This window comes from Aethalodelphis obliquidens, unplaced genomic scaffold, assembly GCF_003676395.1.
Source record: "Aethalodelphis obliquidens isolate GAN/ISIS:26980383/991018 unplaced genomic scaffold, ASM367639v1 scaffold14, whole genome shotgun sequence".
Lineage (NCBI taxonomy): Eukaryota > Metazoa > Chordata > Mammalia > Artiodactyla > Delphinidae > Aethalodelphis > Aethalodelphis obliquidens.
In genome coordinates this window covers 13739350-13762197 of record NW_020837958.1, presented here as the reverse complement: position 1 = coordinate 13762197, position 22848 = coordinate 13739350, and the positions used below count along the sequence as shown (strand labels likewise).

Below are 22848 nucleotides of genomic sequence, written 5' to 3'. Positions count from 1 at the left end.
CTGTCAAGGAGTAAATCATGGTGCTTGGAGATAGAACCTATGTTCCCGCTACCGGGCCAGGAGTCCCTTAAGAACCTGGTACCTGTGTGGCCAGGGCAAAGATCTTGATGTCAAAGCAGAGTGGACTGAATACAAATTAGTACATGAGACAGAGGTTTAAGAGCGCCCCCGAATCCCCTGTACCATCATCTCCTCCAGATTTGAGCTGCTGCTCACTTTGCTCTCACATTCTCCATTCCTGCTGGTATCTTTGGGGAGCAAGCCTGGTGCTTTTCATCTGAAACAGCCTCTAAGTTAGAAAGAACAGTCACCACCAAATCAATTCCTCATCCATTAACAGGTTGTCTCTGTTCTCGAGACACAGGCATAACCTGGTTAGACCTGTTTTGTTTGAACACTAACGTGTGAGTTGGCCAAATGCAAATGAGCAAATGTTTGTAATCCTTTATTTTATTTTTTTAAAGGGCCCAGCAGCCAATCAGAAGAGGGGGAAGTGACTTAGGGAATTCCCGGTTGGTGGCTTATTGCTTAACATCCTACAAAATGATTTAAAATTATTGTCATGTGCATTGATCTTCACTCTGATGAGAGCTCAGACGTGATAACACTCCTGGTTCCCTGTAGGAGCTGGCGTGAGGGCTGCTTGCTACCTTCCCTCCATCCCCTACAGCTATTGGATTTCCCACCCAGAATCTTTAGGTAAATGAGGTAAGTCCTTACTTTTAAACCTTCTTTTGAATCTGGAATTCAAACACCTGAGTGAAAAGAGAAACCTGCCTTCAATCAGACAGGTGAAAATAAACCAGATTCCCGGAGGCAGCTGGCAGGAAGCGAAGCTCACCTCAGCTGTGCTTTCCTCACTGGGTTGTCTTAGGATTTTATTTTGGAGGGCAGCAGGGTGACTTTGGCTGTTATCTGTGAACTCCCTGCATGGAGTCTGGTCTTTGATCACTGTGAATTTAAAAGCCGCCTGGTTTCCCTCTCTTTCTGTGACAAAGCCATTTCCCTGGATTGAATTCTGAAATTCTGAAAGCTGGGGATAGGTTCTTCTCAGTGAAGAACTGGTTGGCTGAATAGCTACTGGGGCTCAGGGCACATGTTCTCACTTTCTAGAGATGTCTTCTGTTGGTAGTTTTTCTGACTCATTACATTAGTTGTAGAGAAAGGCAGATTATCTTCAGTATATTCTGGTGTTTGAAAATGGCTGGAAACAGGCAAGGGTGTGTGTATGCACCCACATTGGAAAAAATGGTCAGGCAGCCCAGGTAGGGAAGGGTACTGGGGAGAGCTGCACATCTCTGTCCAGAAAACAAAAAAACAAAAACAATTTTGGCAAAGAGTTTTGTCATTTCACGTGGGGACAAACTAACCCTTTGTTTGTTCCATGATGGGATACTATGACCAGACAGCCAGATGTGAGTCAGCAGCCCCAAATGCCCTCTAAGACAGGGGTTCTTTTGATTTTGTTTGGACACGATGGAGAAGAACTGGCCTACGTGTGGATAGAACTGGAAACAGTGGGGAGTTAATCTTCTTGCTGGTAAATGACAACGCCGAGTCAGGAAATTGACATTCTCAGCATCCGTCTTTGCCAAGATTTAGGATACTCCTAGGATTGTGGGTGCATGTGTCTTGTTATGATGAAGCATAAGCTTCTGTGAGTCTAAGTTCACAGGTGTCTTGCTGGTTATCTGCACTGACCTTAGTAACAGGCATAAAGTGAGTGAGCGTTTGGACTTGAGAACTTTTCAGTGGAAGGTCTAATTCAGGAGTTGGTTCTATAGGCATGGCTGCGAGGATATGTTTAGATAGAGCCTTTCACTGCATAAAAGCAGAGTTGGGGAGCAAGAGTGGCCATGCGCTAATTCCACTGAGGTCAAGGGAAGAGTTGATTTCCAACAGGAGAGATGAAGTTGTGTTATTGGGTAGAACTTCAGGCGTAAGAGATGCTACCAGGAAAGGCTGTTAAGAGATTTTAAGAATGACTTTATGGAGCTCTATAACAGTGAATAATCTTTCATTCTTAAAAAGGAAAAGAATGACTTTAATAGCTGCATTGGGAGTTGGCAGAAGGCTGCATTTATCCTCTTTTTGAGACCTAGAATTCTGAGACTATGAAATAACTCATCAATTCCATCGTATAATCTGAAGTCGGGTAGGATCACATTATTCCCACACCATCACTCATGGCTTATATGGATAGACTTTAAAAAACAGTGGGAACATGGAATGAGGGTCATTTGGAAGTGTGTGATCACACTTGAAAAAATAATAAATATAATGGAGATAATCCTCCATGTTTCCAAACCATTTTACAGAGGCATTTTATTTATTTACTTATTTATTTATTTTGCGGTACGCGGGCCTCTCACTGTTGTGGCCCCTCCCGTTGCGGAGCACAGCCTCCGGAGGCGCAGGCGCAGCGGCCATGGCTCACGGGCCCAGCCGCTCCGCGGCATGTGGGGTCTTCCCGGACCGGGGCATGAACCCGTGTGTCCTAGCATCGGCAGGGGGACTCTCAACCACTGCGCCACCAGGGAAGCCCCAGAGGCATTGCAGAAGAAAGTAACTTTGAGGGAACAACCGTGCTGTAAGTTCTCTTGTGTTACTGTTCAAGATGGCGGCGTTAGTCGAGACCTTTTTAGGGTGGTTGTGGGTAGGGTGATGCCTTTGATCCAGGCCTCACATGTATGAAAGATCTCAAATTCAATTATATTTGTTCTTTTGTGTTAAAAAGCATCTATTTGTTAAATTCAAACAACCCCCTTTTGATTTTTTTCCCCATTTTTTAAACATACTGTGAGCTCCCCCAAATGGAAATGCCTTGGGCCTCTCTGGACCTCTGAGAAGCCCTACATTCACACTCATGATTCCACCTTTATGCTCCCATTAATTTACCAACTTTATGCAGATCTTCTTTCATTACCTTTTTGACAACTTCAAAGGCTGAGACAAAACGGAAAGTGAGAGGTTAAAATATTTACTCAACTGCACTCAGTTAGCTAATTGGAAACTGGAAGGAGCTCAAGTCAGGTCCTAGGCCGGAAAGTGAGTGCTTTGGGTCAAAGTTCATTTCCAGGAAGTAGAATTTAGCTTTCTGGAATCTTGTAACGTTTTACTTTTCCTCATCCCCACCTATACCTCCGCCTCCAAATTAGAGTTAGCACTGGGCTGTGTTCTTTGCTTTTTGAAAACTCAGTGTAGGAACCCTGTTTAATGTTAAAGCATCAAACCCAGCCATAGAGGTTTATACAAATCGTTAAAAAGTGATTCAGTCCTTCCCCCCTTTCCTCCAGTTGGAGTCCTCCTTAAGTCCTTTTGAACAGATGGGATTTTCAAAGACCTCTGGGAGATGGGGTAGGGTGGATACCAAGAACGCCGTGGTAGAAATTGCTAACACACTTGAGAAGCAACGCCACGGTTTTAAGGAATCAAATATAAAGTCGGAAGCTGATTTTCGGTGATACCTTTTTCTGCCGTTTCAGCCTAGTTCTCTCGTTAGGGTCCCTCTCCGGTAGAATTTAAGTGACAATCATTCCTGTTGTGGGAGGGGCCAGTCGGGAGGATTGGGCTCCATGTAGCCTTGGTGTTTGAGACCACGCTTCTAATCCTGGCTTTGTTACTGGGTAACTGACCCTGCAGGGCTGTCAGCCTGGGTGAGCCACACCGGCTCTGTCTGAACTGGGGGTTGTCACCTGAAGACAGAGGCAGGGAGGCAGCCGTATGGTGCTGGAGTTCTCTTAAATCTATTGCTGAATAACTGAAGAGACAGGGAAGATAATAAACTTTAGTTAATATTTTCTTATCTAATTTTTCATAATAGGATTTTAAATCATCGGATTCGTTTTGAGGAGCTGCAATTGTGCTCCTATTAGACATATGTGACTATTACGTTTATTTAAATCGGACAGGGTTTTAAAGCCCAGACTATTAAGTTGTGCAGGAAACAAAGAGTGCAGTGGGGGAGGATGGCTTCCCACAGCAGCTAATGTTAGGATGGGACATATGTTCAAGCTGAGTGGTTTTGATGTCGGGAAGCTGAGATGTGCTGGAGTAGAAATTTCCATGGATCCCTCAGAGTTATTTGATAAAAAACTTATTGGACTTCAGAGGGGAAAAAAAAGATATTTCTTTAAGAATCTTCCTTGAAGAATTCCAGACTCACGTTTTTGAGTGATTGGAGCATGGTGTGGGCAAGGCAGGGTGCAGGACAGTCAGGCGACTGGCAGTCAGGAGACCTGGTTTTGTAGTCCCAGCAAAGCTGTGCTCCCAGAGCAGTACACTCCACCTCTCTGGGCTTTTGTTTCCTCATTTGGACAAAGGAGTTTGAACCCGATCATCCGTAAGGTCCACTTCGGCCCTCGGAATCTGATGACCCAGGGAAACTAGCTATGCCTAGAGGTCGGCAGGTTTAGCTCGAGTCTGTGAAAGCTGAGAATGGGGTGGGAATGCCATCCTAAGGATGAGACAGGAAAGAAGACCAGTAGGAGCCCTTAAGTGGCTTCCTTGGGGTCTTCAGAATTTTGGCCAAGGGATGTACCTGGTGGAGGTACTAAAGACTAGATACCTTTACTAGGGGTGCTTGAGCTGTTCCCATGACAACATCCCATCTTATCAATTGCCTCATTTATCTGAAGTTGGTGCCAGTGTAGAAGTGGATGCAGCTGACTGCTTTGTGACCCCCGGGAGCCACTGGTGTCCACGGGTAGGCACTCCAATGCTGTCTTCTGTAAAACACGAAAGCAGCCGACTGAAAAGTGAATGCTCAGGACCCCGTGGAGGCTGCTCAGTTCATCTGACTGTCCATGAATTATTGGGTAGATTGGATGGACATGGACTCACTTCTCCGAGAGGAAGACCCGGGGGGTCATCAGAAGGGGAACGTGGCTGGCCAAGCCACTGGGCAGCCCACCTGGAGAGCCTGGTCTTCCCAGAGGCCCTTGGCGCGAATCTGGAGCAAACAAAGCTTGCAAGAGGGTCGAGCAGGATGGCCCATTTAAAGAGGCTACCAGGGTTTTAATTGGCCTTGTTTTAAAAGAGATACCTTGTAAAACACTTCTTTGAAAATGGATTTCACTAGCACCTAAGCACACTCTGTCTTCGGTTTGTTTTATGGGGCTGAGCCCCTTGTTCTGGTTCATTGGATTCACATTATCTCTTCTCTTCCAATCTTCCCCCACACCCCGGCCCTTAGAGCCTCCTTCCTGTCCTTTCTCAGGAGCATCTTCGTTGTTATTAAGGGTATCTGCCTATTTATTTAAAATGTGGCCAGCAGAGGTGCATTCCAAACCTGCTTTCTGATGGAAACCAAGCCCCAAATCAAAAGGAGCCAAAATGCTTCCTATAATATTTTGATTATTGGACTATTAGACCACCTCTTGAACCCCACTATTAAAGTAACTATTTTTACTTTCGTAGGACCTTCTCTAGATGTACAATTTCTTTGATGTGGTTGTAATTGTGTTGAATTCAAAATTTCCTATTCTGTCACATCCCCCTCACTCTATATTATAGACACCACATAAACAATCTCGGGGGCTAAATCTTTATGGGTCCAATTGTGGATCTGAGAAATTTTAGTCTGCCTGCCAGCCCTTTCTTTGCCTGATGCAGACTTCTTCCAAAAGTCTATTGAGTCTTTTTTGGAATATGAAGAAGGTCTTCTACTTTTGTGTATGACAGTGGAGCTTGGAGCATATGACTGTCTCATAGAGATTTTTTGGGGGGGAGTCCCTCTTGGGAACCTTTAAAAAATTCCCTCAGTAGGGCTAATGATATATCCTATTGGATGAAGTAAGTGGGGTCTGAAAGGTGAAGATTATTTCAGCCTTGTCTCCAGGGTGACTACTGATAAGATGTTTTCTTTGCAACAGACTTTAGTTTATTATTTTTTAAAATAAATTTATTTATTTTATTTATTTATTTTTGGCTGTGTTGGGTCTTCATTGCTGCATGCGGGCTTTCTCTAGTTGCGGCAAGAAACTAGAGAAAGCCCTAGTTTCTCTTTGTGGCAGTGCACGGGCTTCTCATGGCGGTGGCTTCTCTCGTTGTGGAGCATGGGCTGTGGGCGCACTGGCTTCACTAGTTGTGGCACATGCGCTCAGTAGTTGTGGAGCATGAGCTCTAGAGCACAGGCTCAGTAGTTGTGGCACACGGGCTCAGTAGTTGTGGTGCATGGGCTTAGTTGCTCCGCGGCATGTGGGATCTCCCCGGACCAGGGATCGAACCCGTGTCCCCTTCATTGGCAGGTGGATTCTCAACCACTGCACCACCAGGGAAGCCCCTGCAAAGAACTTTAGATTTGGCCCAAATTCAGCCTCTGTCTCAATTACGTCCACTGAGAAAAACAGAGAGCACCTAACTTACCTTTCACTTGTCTTAACTCCATTGGCCAGAGGCTGTGGACTGAGGAGCGTTGGTGAAGAGTAGACTTTGGCTGCTTATGTATCTGAAGGAGCAGGGGGCTATGAGTTTTTGTTGCCTGGAAGCAGCTGGAATGTGGTACAAAGAACATGGAGGTTAGAGTCAGGATACCTGGGTTCACCTTCGACTCTGCCACTGAGTAGCTGAGTGACTTTGGGTGAATTATGTAAGCTCAAGAATATATATTCCTCATCTGGAAAATAGGGTTAATAATATCTGCACAGGCTGTTGTAAGGATTAAATTAGACAAAGATTCTGAAAGCACCTGGACAAATGCTTGTGAGGAAACAATTAGTAATTTGTGGAACGGAATTGGAGGGTCAGTGCTCAACATGGGTGTTTTCAGTGAGGCGCTATTGAGTAGGAGTGGCTGATAATAATTCTGGAATTTTGTTTTTCAAAGTGATCGATGTTGGTTCTGCACTGTGACCTTGGGAAAGAACTGCAATGGGGTTTTCAGTGGGGAAGGTGGGCAGCAGGGAGATGGGATGAGCCATGTGAAGCCGAGAACTCCAAATGGAGCCTTGGGTTGAACTGGCTGCAAACCACCACCCATGGCAGTTCCAAGGAAGACCTGGAGTAGGTACATAGCACGTTTTTATCCTGTCTTGATGCCTGGCATGTAGGGGCCTCCAGGAGAAACTGATCTCCCTCCCAGCAGTTCACATGGTTAACCGCAACTTTATATATGTTGCTCAACCCTTAAATTCTTTTTTTTTTTTTTTTTTTTTTTTTTTTGCGGTACGCGGGCCTCTCACTGCTGTGGCCTCTCCTGTTGCGGAGCACAGGCTCCGGACGCGCAGGCTCAGCGGCCATGGCTCACAGGCCCAGCCGCTCTGCGGCATGTGGGATCTTCCCAGACCGGGGCACGAAGCCGTGTCCCCTGCATCAGCAGGCAGACTCTCAACCACTGTGCCACAACGGAAGCCCATCCTTAAATTCTTGAGTGCCTCCAGATACCTACTGGCCACTGCAGCTAAGGCATTACTTACTCTGGGTATTCTAGAGGCTTTAAAAAAATTCCTGGGCTTCCCTGGTGGCGCAGTGGTTGAGAGTCCGCCTGCCGATGTAGGGGACACAGGTTCGTGCCCCGGTCCGGGAAGATCCCACATGCCGCGGAGCGGCTGGGCCTGTGAGCCATGGCCGCTGAGCCTGCACGTCCGAAACCTGTGCTCCGCAATGGGAGAGGCCACAACAGTGGGAGGCCCGCGTACCGAAAAAAAAAAAAAAAATTCCTACTTATTTGCCAAGGCACTATAGGGTCTGCCTCCTGTAAATTGTTCAGCTGAGGCTTCTGGCCATGTGGAAGTGGTCTCAAGAGGCTATTTGAATTGAACAAGCAGTCCTTGCTGTAAACCGGCAAGGGTTCCTAACCTGGGATCCAAAGATGTCTTAGTGTCCATGGGGAGAAGTCAGAGGGTTTGTGAACTTGGATGTGGGAAAAAAATTACATGTTTATTTTCAGTAATCTAAGTAAAATTCAACATTCAGTGTGAATTCAATCCAATTTCAATATGAATGTAAGCAAAACTCCCCAGTAGCAATAGCTGTAACTGATTGGCACCAAGAGAACTTGCAGATACTTTCATATCATGTTATACTCGTTACAGACGTCTCAAAATATCACTATTCATCACTTCTTTGATATTACAGAAGTTATTGGACCTGCACTAGATATTCTTGGTTAATGTACTAATAAAGAAGCCCATGTTATTATGATATCACACATTTATTTTTAAAGTATTTTGATAATTGTATTTCAAGATAAACTTCCTTTCTAACCTTATTATTTTACTTTGTCATTTTAAAAGCATTTTTTTGAGAAGGGGTCTATAAGCCTCAGCAGACTGCGTAAAATGGGTCCATGGTATAAAGAGAAGGCTAAGAATGCCTAATTTATAGCACTCTCTCGCACAGAGCTAATGAAATGACTTCTGAACAGCAGTAGCTAATAGATGGTCTCTATCGAAATGGGCTGTGTTTTCTTCCCACCCATCATTCTTGCCTATGGGTAGCTTTGGAGCTGTCGAGGGACCTTGGCATAATGAAAATAATAATAATAACAACAACAATAATAATACTAGCTAACATTTGTTGAGTGCCTGCTGTAAGCCAGGTGCTGTTACAGACATGTTCAATGTCGTATTTCATTTAATTCTCCTAACTACTTTAGGAGCTTTAGACAGAAAAGCTTTAGACAGCAAAGACTCCCCCTGCCTTCCATGATGATAGAGCAAGGGTTCAGGTGAAGGCAAAAGTTGGGACTGACCCCGGGGACAGGGCCGGTGTCAGTGGGATAGAGCAAATGCAGTCACACAGGGTCCAACACTTAGGAAGCACCTGTGCTTAGTTTAATGCTCTGTTGTGGCTGTCTTGAAATTCTTAATACATTTGGAACAAGGGGTTCCAAATTTTCCCTTGCACCAAGCCCTGCAAATTATGTAGCTGGGCCTCCCTCTGGATGTGATGAAATTATTCAAACTTGTGACAGCTCCTGATGCTGGGAAGCCAGCAAGCCGGGAAGTTGCTGGGAGAGGCCCTACTCATTCTCATCGTGATCATCTAGCTGACCTTGGGTGTTTTGAGTTGGGTCATTTTGTTTGAGTGTCAAAGGTGTCCACTGAAGCAATGGGAGGGATGAATAATTGGCTGGAAGGGATTGGATTCCTTAGGAAACATTTCTGATAGGCAGTTGCTTGCCTTGTTGAGGAGTATTTTCATTTGTTATTTTCCAGAGGGCTTAATCCACAGGCCAGTGAGATAGGAGACGCGGAGCAAAGTGTGTTTTGGAAGGAAAAATGAGACTTGGGTTGCTGAGAGTCTATTGTTCTTGTAGGATGGCACTAAAAAGGAACACGGCTTTCTTGTCTATTGTCATTTAATGATTGCCTGTATGAAGAGAAAACCCTACTACTTCTAAAGAGGAGATCCTCGAATTCGTGAGAAAATTCAGATATTATTTGTTTCTTAAGTTGCAAAGATGATACTGGAACGAGTCTAATGAAGTTCTGTCTGTGTTTTATGGCTACGTTTTTACAAACTGCTGCAGGGTCATGCGCCTGTTGGAGGATGGGGTGGACTTCCCTAGAGTTCTTCTCTGAGTGATGGAATGCAGGCTCTCAGAGTGACACATTCACAGTCCTCCCCTTGTGGGTGTGACGTCCACAACACAGCAGGTCTGATATCAGGGCCTCTGAGTGACAGCTCAGTCATCAGATGCTTTTCCAAAGGAGGCATAAATTTCCCTTAATTTTTCAACAGTTTGTTTCCTTGTTATTATTATTGCTCTTTTATCATGGCTAATAAGTCTGAGGTGGCTTCAAGCAGCCAAGCCCAACTCCTGAGTCAGTCTGGGCCTTTCAACAGGAAGCCAGGCTGAAGTTTTGACAAATGGATTTGCGTGGTGGTGAACTGGTGCTTCTGTAGCATCCACACTGATGGACACTGAGAGAACTTTCATATTAGGGCACAAGGATGCTTAGTATGCCTCTTGTTCACATTTAGGGAAAAAATTAAAGGATTTGTACTTAAAGGATCTCAACTTCAAAAATAAAAGTAAGCGATCCTACAGAGACATCTTCCTCGTCTTTGGAAATACAAGGATCCATTTTCAAAGCTACAAGAGTTGTACTGCACTTTCCTGCCACACTCCAATACATTTATTATAATATATCCAGTCCATTTACTAGCTCTGTGTCTTCCGGTAAGTTGCCTAACTTCTCTGTGCCTCCTTACCTGTAAAGTGGGGCTAATATTAGTACCAACATTTGAGGCTATTGCAAGGATCGAGTGAGGAAGTTCCTGTAAAGCCTAGCTCAATTCCTGGCACATCGTTAACACTCAATAAATATAAACTATCATCCTCGTCATAATTTTGTCTGTTGTTTTGCAATTATTCAGTCTGTGAGATTCTAAATTGGTGGCTGTTGATCTTTCCTTGGCTGGGTCATCTTAGTCTTTCTCTGGGAAGACACTTGAATCTCAACATGGTCAAATCCATTGTCCCAGTCCATCCCAACCCCTGCCTGGCTGCGGTTCCCACCTCTTACCTCCCTCCACCCTTCCCGCATTCTTGCGTCCTTGGTCTTATTTATTTTTCAGTCAACTGAGGGTGTTGTTAAATCTTTTATTTTTCTGGCTGCCCAGTTTGGTTCCAAGGCGCTCCACTCCCTGCCCTGCTCATGACAAGAATGCTTGGGAATGCTCAGCCAGGCATATCCCTCTTCTGTCGGAACACCTTGTTCGTAACACTCCTCGAGAAGCGGCGTTTCCGAGGCCTTCCCCCACTGCTGTGACTCCCCCATTAAGCCAGTAGTCTGGTGATAATGAAGGCCCAACAGCCGAGAGAAAGCTGAGGGGAAGTGGTCATCTCGGGGAACAGTGAGCCTGGCCCACGTCCTAGGCTTTCTGCTCAAGGCTTAAAAAGAGATATTAAGAGGCTTCTTCTGCCACTGTGCGTTAAAGGGTGGGTGATGATGCCACCGCTTAATTAGTATTGTCATGATCTCCATCTGAGTGATTTGTTTAGCTCTTTGTGGCCCTTTTTGGCTTGAGCTCCTCATGGGATATTGACAAACTGTTGAGAAATGAGAGCACGACGATGCTTGAATTAATGCAGGCATCACACTGTGAACATCTTAGGTCCTTTCCACTGGGGACGTGACACATCAAGTCGCTTGGCGGGACGTGAGTGAGTCCATACATCTTGCCTTGGAGGTAGGTATGGCTAACCTCCCTTCCCCACTGGGAAAGCTATGGTTCAGGGACCTGGAGTTTTCGAACTTTGCTTGCCGCCCAGGGCTGGATGAAGAAGTCTTTGGGAGAAGCAGGCTGAGTCTCTGCTTGGGGAGGTACCCATAGGCCACACCTACTACTTGAACCATATTGACTTTCAGAAGTCAACCATTTGGAAGAGTGTGGTGTGGGTTTTGATCATACCCCAGCAGCCCCTTCTCCGCCCTTGTTAATCTGACTCCGGATCTTAACCTGGGCTGGCTGGAGGCTGGCCATGGCATTCTGCAGATCTTGGACACCCCTCAGCGCCCTCACAGAGCCAGCCGATGGAAAAGTACAGTGTCTTCTGGCTCCTTGGCCCTGCCAGCTCTGGCTGGCCTCTTCGATACCACCTTTTCTTCTGAGGGAGTGGGAGGATAGCATCCAAAGTGAAAGTGTAGGTTTTTCTTTGATTTTTATAGGAAAAACAAATTGGCATGAACGCTCTGTCAAACCAGCTCAGGCTGTTTGGGCAGATGCCTTTCTTTGCTTTTTTCTGTTTATTTTCCAACAAATCAATGCTTAACTGCGTTGTTATTGGAGCAGAGCAACAGGTGCAAAAAAATAACTCTGCTGCCAACTCAAATGCAAAGGTAGGGCTCATACCCTCTGGGAGGTATTCAGAAGATAACAGAAGCCCCTGCCAGCAACGGAATGAACAGCTCTGTTTACGGTGGGTTTTATGTTAACCTGCCCCCAACCCTCCGACACATAAACACGCCATTGTCTCGGGGAGAGACATTCAGCCGTCCAGACAACCAACCGCTTTATTCTGCCCTGAGTGGAGATTGGTTTTGGCTGAAGCTGCTTCGTGTGAAACTCATGGCTGCCAACGCCAGGTCTTGGTGAGGGTTTCCTGTGAAGGTGAGGGCTTGGGGTTGTTGGAGAGAGGAGAATCAGTCCTGTTTTTATTTTTTAGTATTTATTTATTTATTTATTTATTTTTGCAGTACGCGGGCTTCTCACTGTTGTGGCCTCTCCCGTTGCGGAGCACAGGCTCCGGACGCGCAGGCTCAGTGGCCATGGCTCACGGGAGCAGCCGCTCTGCGGCATGTGGGATCTTCCCGGACCGGGGCACGAACCCGCGTCCCCTGCATCAGCAGGCGGACTCCCAACCACTGCGCCACCAGGGAAGCCCATCAGTCCTGTTTTTAAATGGAGTTGAAGTTCTTTCCAAGCTTGGTGATTTCCAAATGCCAGAGCAGGTTGCCAGGCTCTGTCTCCTCTGGTTCCATGGTAACCCCAGCAGGAGATGGCGAATGAGGTCAGACGATTTTGGAAAGAGCTACTGTGGTTTTCAGAAGTGGTGTCCTCTCTGGATAGTCCAATTGAGCAGGGCAGCTTCTGTGTTTTGTTCACTGTTGTGCCCCCAGCTCCCAGCACGGTGCCTAGCATCTAGTAGACAGTCAAGAAATATATATTAATTGGAGGGGATAAATATTTATACCTGTGGGACAAACATTCCTTGATTGTTTCTCTCTGCCGAAGGCTAAGATACTAATTTTCTTCGGTATGAGGTCTGAAATCCAAAGTGGTTAAGTAAACTTTGGAAGAGCTGAGGTGGGGTGGGGGTGGGGGTTGGGATAAGGGGTGACTCAGCCAGCCATGAGATTCCCTTGATGGAAATTATCATTACCTAAATCCTCTGCAAATGCTGGCTTTGTTTGTTTGGCCTTCAGGGACTCATACGTGTAAGTTCGTTGAGCACTGTTGCATTGAACCATTTGGTGGTACTGGACATTAGGGACAGCTTTATTTCAAGTTTGCAAATAACACAGTGATAGAATCTCCGCAGATGAACTGGAGCTTGAGTTCTTCGGATTGAATGTATTGTCTCTGACTTTACAAAGCTTTCCTGGTGTTTATGGATGTTTCTTTTAGGGCTGATATCTGCTGGAGTTTGTCATCTTGTTGTGGGAAATCGAGAGAAGGCAAGTAGATGAATCTTTGGCCAGAAGCTCTCAGCTGTGAGAGCGCTTAAGGATTCGTGAAGGGAGGGTCTCAAAAATGTAGATTCCTCAGGAAACTTCAAATTTAACTTCTCCTCCGGTGATGATGATACAGGTGGCCTATAGACCAACCTTTGAGAAACACGTGTGTGGCCTCATCAGCCGAGTAGGAGAAGAAGGACCAGAAGTGTAATCCTCTAGGCCCCATCCCTGTACCTTTCCAAAGACCTACGGAGACCTAGGGTTGTAAAAGTAGGCCTGGTTTTTTGTTTGTTTGTTTTTGGATGTTTTTGTTTTTTCTATATGATCTTTACTTTGTGATTATTTGGTTTTAGAATAGAGATCGAGGATTAGTGGGGAGAGAGATCCTGAGGTTCAGGGTGGTGGGGAGGATGGTGAATTCTTCACTGCATTGCCAAACAGAGGTCCTTAATGACCCTCCTGGATGCAGCACGATCCCTACTTTAGGTGCCGACGGAGAGGGACAGTGGGGCCCCTCCTGGTGTCACCATAGGAAAACTAGGCAACACCCATGTCAAGTAAGAACAAGAATAGAATCTCTCAGGCCTTCTCTCAGAAGTCGGAGTAGACTTGTCTCCCGTCCCTAACTCCACTGCAAAGTTTTCTTTACATTTCAATCCAACATGAGAGCAAGAGAGTTGTTTTTTTTTTTTTTTTAAAGATCCACGGTGTCCATAGATCTGCCAGGGTCAGTGGACGGTCTCTAGAGGGCCTGGGGCCCACGAAATACGTGCAAAACCTGGTGTGCGTTTTGAAGAGGAGAAAACCCTAGTTTCCCTTGAGGTCTCAAAAGACTGTGACCTTTTATGCTTCAAAGCTTGCCCTATTTTTCTTAGTTTGTCATATCTGAACGAGATGGATAAAGGCTCCTGGGGTCATGAAAGGTAATCTTGTTTTCTGATCAACTCTGGTGCCTGTCCACTGTCAGTATCTGCATCTTGTCTGCATCCGGCACCGAGACTGATAAAGATCTGCCTCATGCGTATATTTCCAAATGGTTCACAGTTGGTAAAGTGTATCTATAATGGATCAGCTCTTGGCCTCCCAATAGGGCATCATTGCTCATGAAAACGCTTGAAAGCCCAGGAATAATGCTTCTGATGTTGCCCCTGGGAACATGAAATGTCTGCTTCAAAACACATTATGAGGGTATGAAATTACCTGTGATGTAATCCCGAGAGGATCAAATACATTCCCCAAGCTTGATTCACATTTTAATTCATTTGGAAAACACAAATTATTGTCTGTATTACATTCAGTTAAATTTCACATATACTTGAATTTTCTTTTCTCCTCGTTGGGAGTAGTTCTCTTGAAATGATAGTCATATTGAAACAGGAAGTCGGTAATCTGTTGCAACATCCTTCAGGCAAATGCTGTGAATTCACCTGCGGGTAACTTTGATTAAGGACCGAGAATGGTTTAGATATTACTGTCATTGCAAAAGTAATGATTTACAATGTCTAATTGCTCCTCGGGCCTGAGGAGTAAAAATACCCACACAAGGCAGCCAGGTCTGAGGCCATTTGGGGATGTTGTGGTTGAAGGTATCAAGGAGCTGGGAAGAAGGCAGACCATGGCTTTGACTCTCAGTCCCCTGGGGCTGGGAACAGGGAATACAGGCAAAGCCCTGCTTGTGGTCTGCTCTGTGGTCCTGGTGGCTCCCAGTGTATCTTTACCCTCCCAGAAAGAGCAAACCCTACTTTCTGGACTGAGAGCTAATTCAGATGAAGCACAAAGAATTATGGACCAGTTTATTTCCAAAATATAAAATAAAAATAACATTATTGAGTCATAAAAGGAGAGTTTATATTATATATGTATGCAAATATACTCATGTATATATATGCATGTAAATGTGTATGTATATAAATATATAGGGCTATAAATCTGTAATTAATGGCTAAAAGAGTAAAATTGGCCCAGCTTTCATACCCTAAATATTCCTACCTGAGTATATGGTAGGTATGACAGAATGAAGACAGATTTCTACCCTTTCATTCTAAAAAGAACTCTTGAATATATTGAGAAGAGTGATGGCTTCGGGTTGCTCTGGCAAAAAGGAAAAGGGTTTCAATCAGGGACACTGCATGATTGAATGAACCAGAGCATTTTGTAATCTTGGAGAAACCTGGTAAAGGTGTGAGGCCCCAGATGAAAGTCCCCAGGGTTTGTTGCTAGACCCTTGGAGTTTGAATTCTCTTCTAGCTTCAATTCTTTCAAAACTGTGTGAGCTTGAACAAGTTATCCAACCTCTCTGAGCCTCGGGTAAACCATCTGTTAAATGACATAATGCCTTACAGAGTAATTGTGAATATTGACTGAGACAATGTATTTAAAACTATTAACACAGAGCCAGCACATTTTAAATGTTCAATAAACCCTAGCTACTATAGTATAGTTACTATTATTATTACTATTATTTTTTTCTTTTCCATTTTTACAGCATTTTGTCCTTGGTCTCAGTTACCTCACCACAGAGCAAAAGACACACGTTGCTCCAGATAAGCGAGCCCAAGCTGGGCTGCGTTTGTCTCTGCTGGCAGGTTCTCTCTGTGTGTTTAAGAAGAGAGACCAGTGGAGCAGTTCTTGGCCTTGGTAGGAGTCCCGAGACTGGGCAGAGGCTCCTGGGTTCTGGAGTGCATGACTCTGGTCCCTTGTCAAAGTCCCAGAGGTGCCTCCTTCCCCTCATTGTTCTGTTCCCATGAGCTCAAATCCCAGACCCCCTTCTTCCAGTAAATGAGCAGTTCATGTGCTAAGGGACCCTGTAGGATAGAGAGATCCTCTGGCCGTTCTCTGCCAGGAGATCCCACTTTGGATGTGCTGCTCTCCTGTGCACCTGCCAACCAACCATGCTGTGTGAGAGCACAATGCCGGGTGGTAACCCAAGGCCTGCAGAGGGGTGCCCTTCCACCGTTCCTGGCAGCCTCAGGCAGCGTGTGCCTGGTGGGACGAAGGGGAGAAGGCAGGATGCATGCCCAGAGCAGGGGAGCACGGCTTCTGTGAGCAGGGGCTGAGAGATGCCACTCACGGCTCAGCCTAATGGTGCGTCTGCCCAGCAGCCCAGGATGGGGAGTGGGGAGGCACGAGTCCAGCCCTAGGCTAGATTGTGCCAGCCAGCTGGGGTTGCTGAATATTACGTAGATGGTGGAAGTTAGAAGCCTTGCTTGAAGTGAGTTAAACCCTCAATTTCCTCCTTGGAGACTCAACAAAATAATAGCCAGAGCACAATAAAGAAATGATAATAATGATTATAAAGACCAGCTTAAATTTACCAAGTACTTAATATGTGTCAAGCGCTTTTCCAAGCACTCTACAGGTATCATCTCATTTTGTCTTTCAACAACCCTTTTCATATCATCTATCAACACTTTTCATACCATTCTATCAATGAGGAAAATGAGACCTTCAAGAGAAGCTGAATCACTTGTCCAAGCTTGCGCCATTAGTAAACTGGCAAAGCCAGGGATTGAACCATGGCCATCTGACTCCAGAGCCTGGGGCTCCCCACCATTACACCATCCTGCCCCTGAAGGGTCTAACCCGACCCCAAGAATGTCGCCCAAACCAACCAGCACAGTTTAGAGAGAGATCCCTGGGCAGACCCCATGATAACTGCTAACATTTCCTGGGTACTTGCCACGTATGAGATAATGTGTGAGAACTTTACATTCTCACACATTAAACATTCTCATTTAATCCGCACATCAACTCCATTTCCCCCACTTTCTGTCACAGTGGGAAATTGAGACTTTAGAGAAGATGGTACTTCCCCAAGGTCAACACAGGCTGCCAAGGGGCAGAATCAGGACTTCAAGCCTCACCATCTGAGTCCCTGTAAGAGCTGCCCTCCAGAAATGCAGCAACATCGGGCTGGGTTTGAAGGTCCTCACACCTTGAGTATGCCCTTTCAACCCAGATGCTAGTGGGACTCTTTCTCACGCATTCCCGTCTGTGCCACCGAGCAGCAGCTAAAATGTGAGACTCTTAAACTTCAGGGTCAGGCCAAGTGCTCTGATGGCCTCCACCCCGATCCATGGGTCCTCCCTGTGCGTGGTGGTCAAGCTGGTGCTCGAAGGGAGTTTAGCCTTTGATGAAGGTCTGGCAGGGAGGGTACAGAGGTGGTAGATCGCCTTTATGTGTGGGTGGCCCAGCAGTGGTCTGAGACCCTAGCATCTTAGGGCTCTGTGGGAATTTGTGTTTAACTCCGAACTGCCGCTTAACAAAGTAGGCGAGTAAAGGGTGTCTGTGGCCGCCCCAGCACGGCACGGTGCCGTCTCTCTGCCAAAATGGGTTCCGACTGGTCAAACCTTAGTAGCTCATTGTTTGCCAGGGAATTGCTGCCTAAGGTGGAATGGGTCCTGGCTGGAAGGCTGGCATGAGATACCGTCTACTGTAGTCGACTGGGTCCCACGCGTGGCTCCGGACTTCTGTCACCCAAAGCGTCAGTTCTAGAACTGCCATGCAAAGGGTGCTGTCTGGGGCGAATGTGGAAGTCAAGACAATCCCAGGGGTCAACAAGTTCCCTCCGATGGTTTGTATACACGGAGGGGGGATAAGAGAATGCAGATGGAAAAACGCCGCACCACCCACATTGCATTTCACTCTTTCGGTTTCAGTTAAGATTTACCTTTTTTCTGGTGTGCAGTTTTTAATAGCCCAAGTAGTAATTTATGCTGTGTTCCCAGAATACATACCATGCGGGAATAGACAAAGGTGGGCCTGATACCCAGTGCATTTTCTTAAATTTCTACCTAGGAGGCAATTACCCGGCGTGACCAGGCACTGTGCTGGGGACCTCGCAGTCCCTTATCTCAGTCAGTCCTCCAGCAAGCCTACGTGGTGATACTAATGCCATGGCTGTTTCCTGGGAGAGGCTATAGCAGCTCAGAAAGGATAGAAAACAGTGCAAGGTCACCACACAGCGAGATCAAAGCCTGAGCTGTCACCTCCACAGGCTCTCATTTGACTGGTGTTCACACATGGGGGTGATTTGGCTCCGGGGACATTTTTCAGGTGGGTGGTGGGTGAGTGCTGCTAGAATCTAGTGGCCAGTGACGCAGCTAAGCATATACTGCAATGCACACGTCGTCTCCGCAACAAAGAACCATCCTGGACCAAGATGCCAGTCGTGCTGAGGTTGAGAAACTGCTTTTCACCCCTAGAATTCTCCCTCGAGCTGGAGATGAGGCCAAATAGATCCTTTTCCCAGCTTGCTTTTGGCTCGAAGGGTGGAACCTTCTTACTTAGGCTCTGAATTTACTTCTTCCAATCTTGGAAGAAGTAAAATGTGTTAGAGCGACACCCTGAGAACTGATGTTTAAAGAAAGGAAAAGAAACTGATTTTAAATGAGGGCATGTGTTCTGGCATCGGACTAGGGACCTTTAAATCCATGATATTATTTATCCTTCCAAACAGCCCTTAGGCTTGGAGGACATCCACTTTCCCCGACTTCCCCTTTGAAATCATTGAAGACATTGAGCTGGGAAAGGGTAACATACTCAAGGTCACGTTGCTGAAAGATGGGGAGCCTGGATTCCAACCCGGGCCTCAGAGATTCCAAAGTCTCTACCTCCCACACTTGATATATTTTTCTTTTGAAAGAAACTAATAAAAGCTATGCTGAAGGTAAAGTAGAAAGCTTAAAGAGCAGCATTAAATAATTCCCTTACTTTTTAATGAAAAGGGTTGCTTTTTATACCCCATAAAGTAATCACCATGTACCATAGAAAGTTTATATTCATATATGGGAGTGTGGGTGAGTTGATTATAATAATGCTTTTTTTTTTTTTTTTTTTGCGGTAGGCAGGCCTCTCACTGTTGTGGCCTCTCCCATTGCGGAGCACAGGCTCCGGACACGCAGGCTCAGCGGCCACAGCCCACGGGCCCAGCCGCTCCGCGGCATGTGGGATGTTCCCGGACTGGGGCACGAACCCGTGTCCCTTGCATCGGCAGGCGGACTCTCAGCCACTGCGCCACCAGGGAAGCCCATAATGCTTTTTTTTAAAAACAATTCGCAAGGCACATTTATTATCCATTATCTCATTTGATCTTTTCAACAGTCCTATAAGGCTGCTGGGGGGCAAATGTTCTCATTTTACACCTGAAGAGCTGGGCCTCCGAGGGGGTAGGACTTGGTGAAAGGCCTTCCGCCATGCTGGCCCCGAGGTGGGGGGCCTTCGGTGCCCACGCTAAGGGCGCTGTCCCTGCAGCCCCAAGCTGGGTTGAAAATACTGATCTTCTTTCCTCACAAGCCCGGGTGACCTCGGTGAACTCTGACTCACTAAGGAATAAGCGACATAAACTCTTTTATGGGCAGTAACCATTTCCTGTGCCCTGTAAAAAGGGGCCCCTCACCCTGCCAGCTGCTTTCCCTTGGAAAGGGGGTACCGGCAGGGAGCGCGCGCAGCCTCCTGGGGGCCAGGTGGCGACCGGGCAGCCGTGACCTTGTAGTCCTCAGGGCTTCTCTGTGGGTTGAGAGTTCTGGGTGCCTCGTGCTGAGAAATGATGTCTGCCCGGAGGAAAGGGGCTGGTGGGCATTCGGTCCTAAGAGGAAAACTGGCCCACATGGTCATGTGACATTTATTGAATTGTTCCTTAGTACCCATTCGGCTCTCTGCATGCACAAGCTCATTTGATGCCCACAGCCCTCTGCGTCTGGGTTGTTCCCATTTTACAGGGCGGGAAAGTGAGGATCAGAAAGATGTAGGCTAGACAGACTTGAACTTGCTCAAGGTCACCCACAGTGAGCAGGGGAAGTAGGTTCTGAGCCCACCTCTCCCTGACTTCAAAGCCAGGCGTTCAGTCCTCACACCACCCTGCCTTCTAGTTTTTTGGGAAGTGGTGAGCAGAAGGTCTGGGCCAGCCGGCTGAGGAGGTGGGTCCTAGTTGGCCCCGGCAGGTCTGGCTTCCACTGAAATGGCCACTTTGAAACAGCCCTGCGGGCAAACCCTTGTGAAAGAATTTCAGGGAAGCCTCCGCCGCTGCCCACCCCACCCTTACCCACAGCCTGGAGGGCAGATGGGCTGGGCTCTGAGCTGCAGCCCCTTCAGGGTTAAACAGTAACCTGTCTACTGCTTGTAGTTGAGCAAATGCTGGCAAGGAACAAGCCCGGCCTTGAGCAAACAGGAGCCGTTGCCATGCCTCCTCCCTCCCCCAGCCACCCTTCTAGGGACCTGGAAGTTTTCTTGTACCTTGGAGTCCCCCATTTGGCTTCTTCGCTTAGGGCAGTTGCTGTAGAAAGCTCGATGGGAAAAGGTGCAGTTCCTGTGAAGGAGGAGAAGGCTCGACTTGGGTTGGTTTTCTCTGAGAGTGAGAATCAAAGAGATTTCTGGAAACGAACTTAAGAAGCAATTTACCTTCTTTAAATTTTTGCGTGGGGAAACTGAGGCCCAAGGTTGCTTCTGGTTTGGGTTATCCAGAGATAACCTCCTCATAACACCTACCCTCCTCCTCATAACGCCTACCATGCGGTCATGTCCGACTTTGTGCCAAGCGCTCGAGGTACAGAAACTCGTTTAAGCTCTAACCAATACACATGGTACGTATGACGACCTGTATTTTGCATAAGAGGAAACTGGGGTTCAGAGAGGTTAGTGACTTTTGTTCGACTTAGTACCAACTTTAGCAGGTAAGTGTGAGAGCGTGGGATAAACCCCCACTCTTTCTGACTTCGAAACTCGTCTCTATGGTACCACCACGTAGAATCCGGCGTTGCCATCTCTGCACCCTGTGGTCTGTTACAGTGTTCGCTATTCCCACCCCCTCTTTCCTTCCCCTGCCTTCTACTTAGGCCTAATTATTTGCCAAACAACCAGGATGATGATGTTAATAATCATGATAAATGTTCCTGTTTAGCCTAGTTCAACTCTTAATCACTGCTCTATCCCTGGTCCCTAAAACTGTGCCCAGCCCATTGCAAGGCTGATAAATATCTGTTGAATAAATGAATACATGAATGAATTTTTATGCCTTTTCCAGACCCCTCTTCTCCCCTCTCAAGCCCTACATAGAACCAGAGGAGCACCAGCTAAATTAGAGGAAAGGGTTTTGAGGGATGGAACCACTCTGGCTGGGCAGTTTGGGGGAGGTTGGTGACCCGTGAAGATGCAAGATTTCCCCCATACAGGCAGAAACATTTCCATGATCTGCTCCTCTTAAGCTAGACTCTTCTCCCTACCCGAACATTTAGGAAGAGCAGGTTACCCTTAGAGGCCCTGGGTAATGCTCAGTCATCCTCTGGAAACAAGCTGTTCATCCTTTGGATGACTGAACACACTTCTGGGGCTTTCAGTCTGAAAGGTGGAGGGCGCCTGCCTGGAGGGTTGGAGGATTGTAGATGCTGGACGACTGAGGTGAATATTTCTCAAGTGTAAAATTTTTACATGGTTTAAAAAACCCAAACAGGCTCATGGAAGAAAGCCTCTTCTCCTGGGTCCTTTACTGAGAAAATGAGCCCTCAGACTGAGAAAGTCAGCTTCAGATCAGCTTCGAAGCCTGCGGTATTCTCCAGGTCTCTAAAAGGAGAGGGAACGTGGGGCTGAATTTTTACCAGGAAGGAAGGGAAGGGGCAGTGTCTTGTCCCCAAAACCAACTGATTTCTAATATTATCGCGGAGCCAAATACTTGAAAAACTCTAGGTCAAATATGGCTGAGGTCCTCCAAGACGAGCCTATCCCCTGGCAGACGTTTGTGCTGAGGAAAGTTACTGGCTGCCCAGGTGTAGGCTGCTCAGATGTGTCGGGACTTGTGAATGTCTGATTTCAGGTCAGAGTTCCTGCACAGGTGCCGGGTCTGTTCTGCTACCCGTTTGGGTTTTCGTTGATTGAAATAAAAACCTCTTTGGTATTTTCACTTTTGTTAAAAAAAAAAAAAATTGGCTGCTGGCCAGACTCGCCCAGTGAGCAAGTATTCCATTTTCCTCCCGTTTCATTCCGATCAGAGATTATTCATTTGTGAATGGGTGGCTATAAAATCTTGCCTCATGCATATGAAAATCGAACCTGGACATTGTTAATTGCCAGTGAGTTTTGCTTTTACTGAAAGGGCTGTGGCAACATGCTTCGCAGGCGATGGATGGAAGGACCAAATTATTTCTTCCTTCCTACATTCACTCTATGATCTATACTCTCAAATGACGTTTGTCCGAGAGGCGCTGGCTGAACGGCCTGTTTGATCCCCTTACAGATCATGATTCTGGAAGGAAGTGGTGTGATGAATCTCACTCCCAGCAGCAATCTTCTCCACCAGCAGCCGGCCTGGACAGACACCTACCCCATGTGCAATGGTAAGGGGCCGCGCGGGGCCAGTGTCACTCCCCGTGGGGGTTCTTCCCCGGCTTTCATTAGGCTTCGCTTCCCAACTTAATGAAAAATACAGGTTTTATTCAGCCGGGGGGTGTGGGGACCAGGGAGACTGGAGAAAACTCTTCTTCATGCTGGAGGTCCTCACAGGCCCCCCAGAGCCCCAGCCAGAAGCCCATTTGAGATATTCCGTGGTTTTCTCCCAATATTCAAAGGTCCAGGTTGGTAGCCTGGCAGAGAGGGTGATAGAAGAGGCACCCCAAAGGAAGGCCAACTTTAATAGTGTTGGCTGGGATATCAAGATAGGATAGGATGGAAAACTGTGTGTGTGCGTGTGTGTGTGTGTGTGTGTGTGTGTGTGTGTGTGTGTGTGTGTGTG

General features: G+C 46.7%; 1 protein-coding gene across 5 annotated transcripts in view; it reads left to right on the top strand.

The window, feature by feature from the left end:
* The first annotated feature begins 559 nt into the window (after window positions 1-559).
* Window positions 560-22848, top strand: part of EHF (ETS homologous factor) — a 40072-nt gene continuing 17783 nt past the window's right edge. The window contains exons 1-3 of one of the 5 annotated variants that reach the window (XM_027115035.1): window positions 587-708; window positions 4638-4705; window positions 22354-22453. In XM_027115035.1, coding sequence (XP_026970836.1) covers window positions 22357-22453 — 97 coding nt within the window. In that variant the 5' untranslated portion in view covers window positions 587-708; window positions 4638-4705; window positions 22354-22356. Of the gene's footprint in view, window positions 709-4637; window positions 4706-11115; window positions 11140-22353; window positions 22454-22848 lie in introns of those variants that run through there. The other 4 variants (XM_027115034.1, XM_027115038.1, XM_027115036.1 and 1 more) reach the window with 4 other exon arrangements.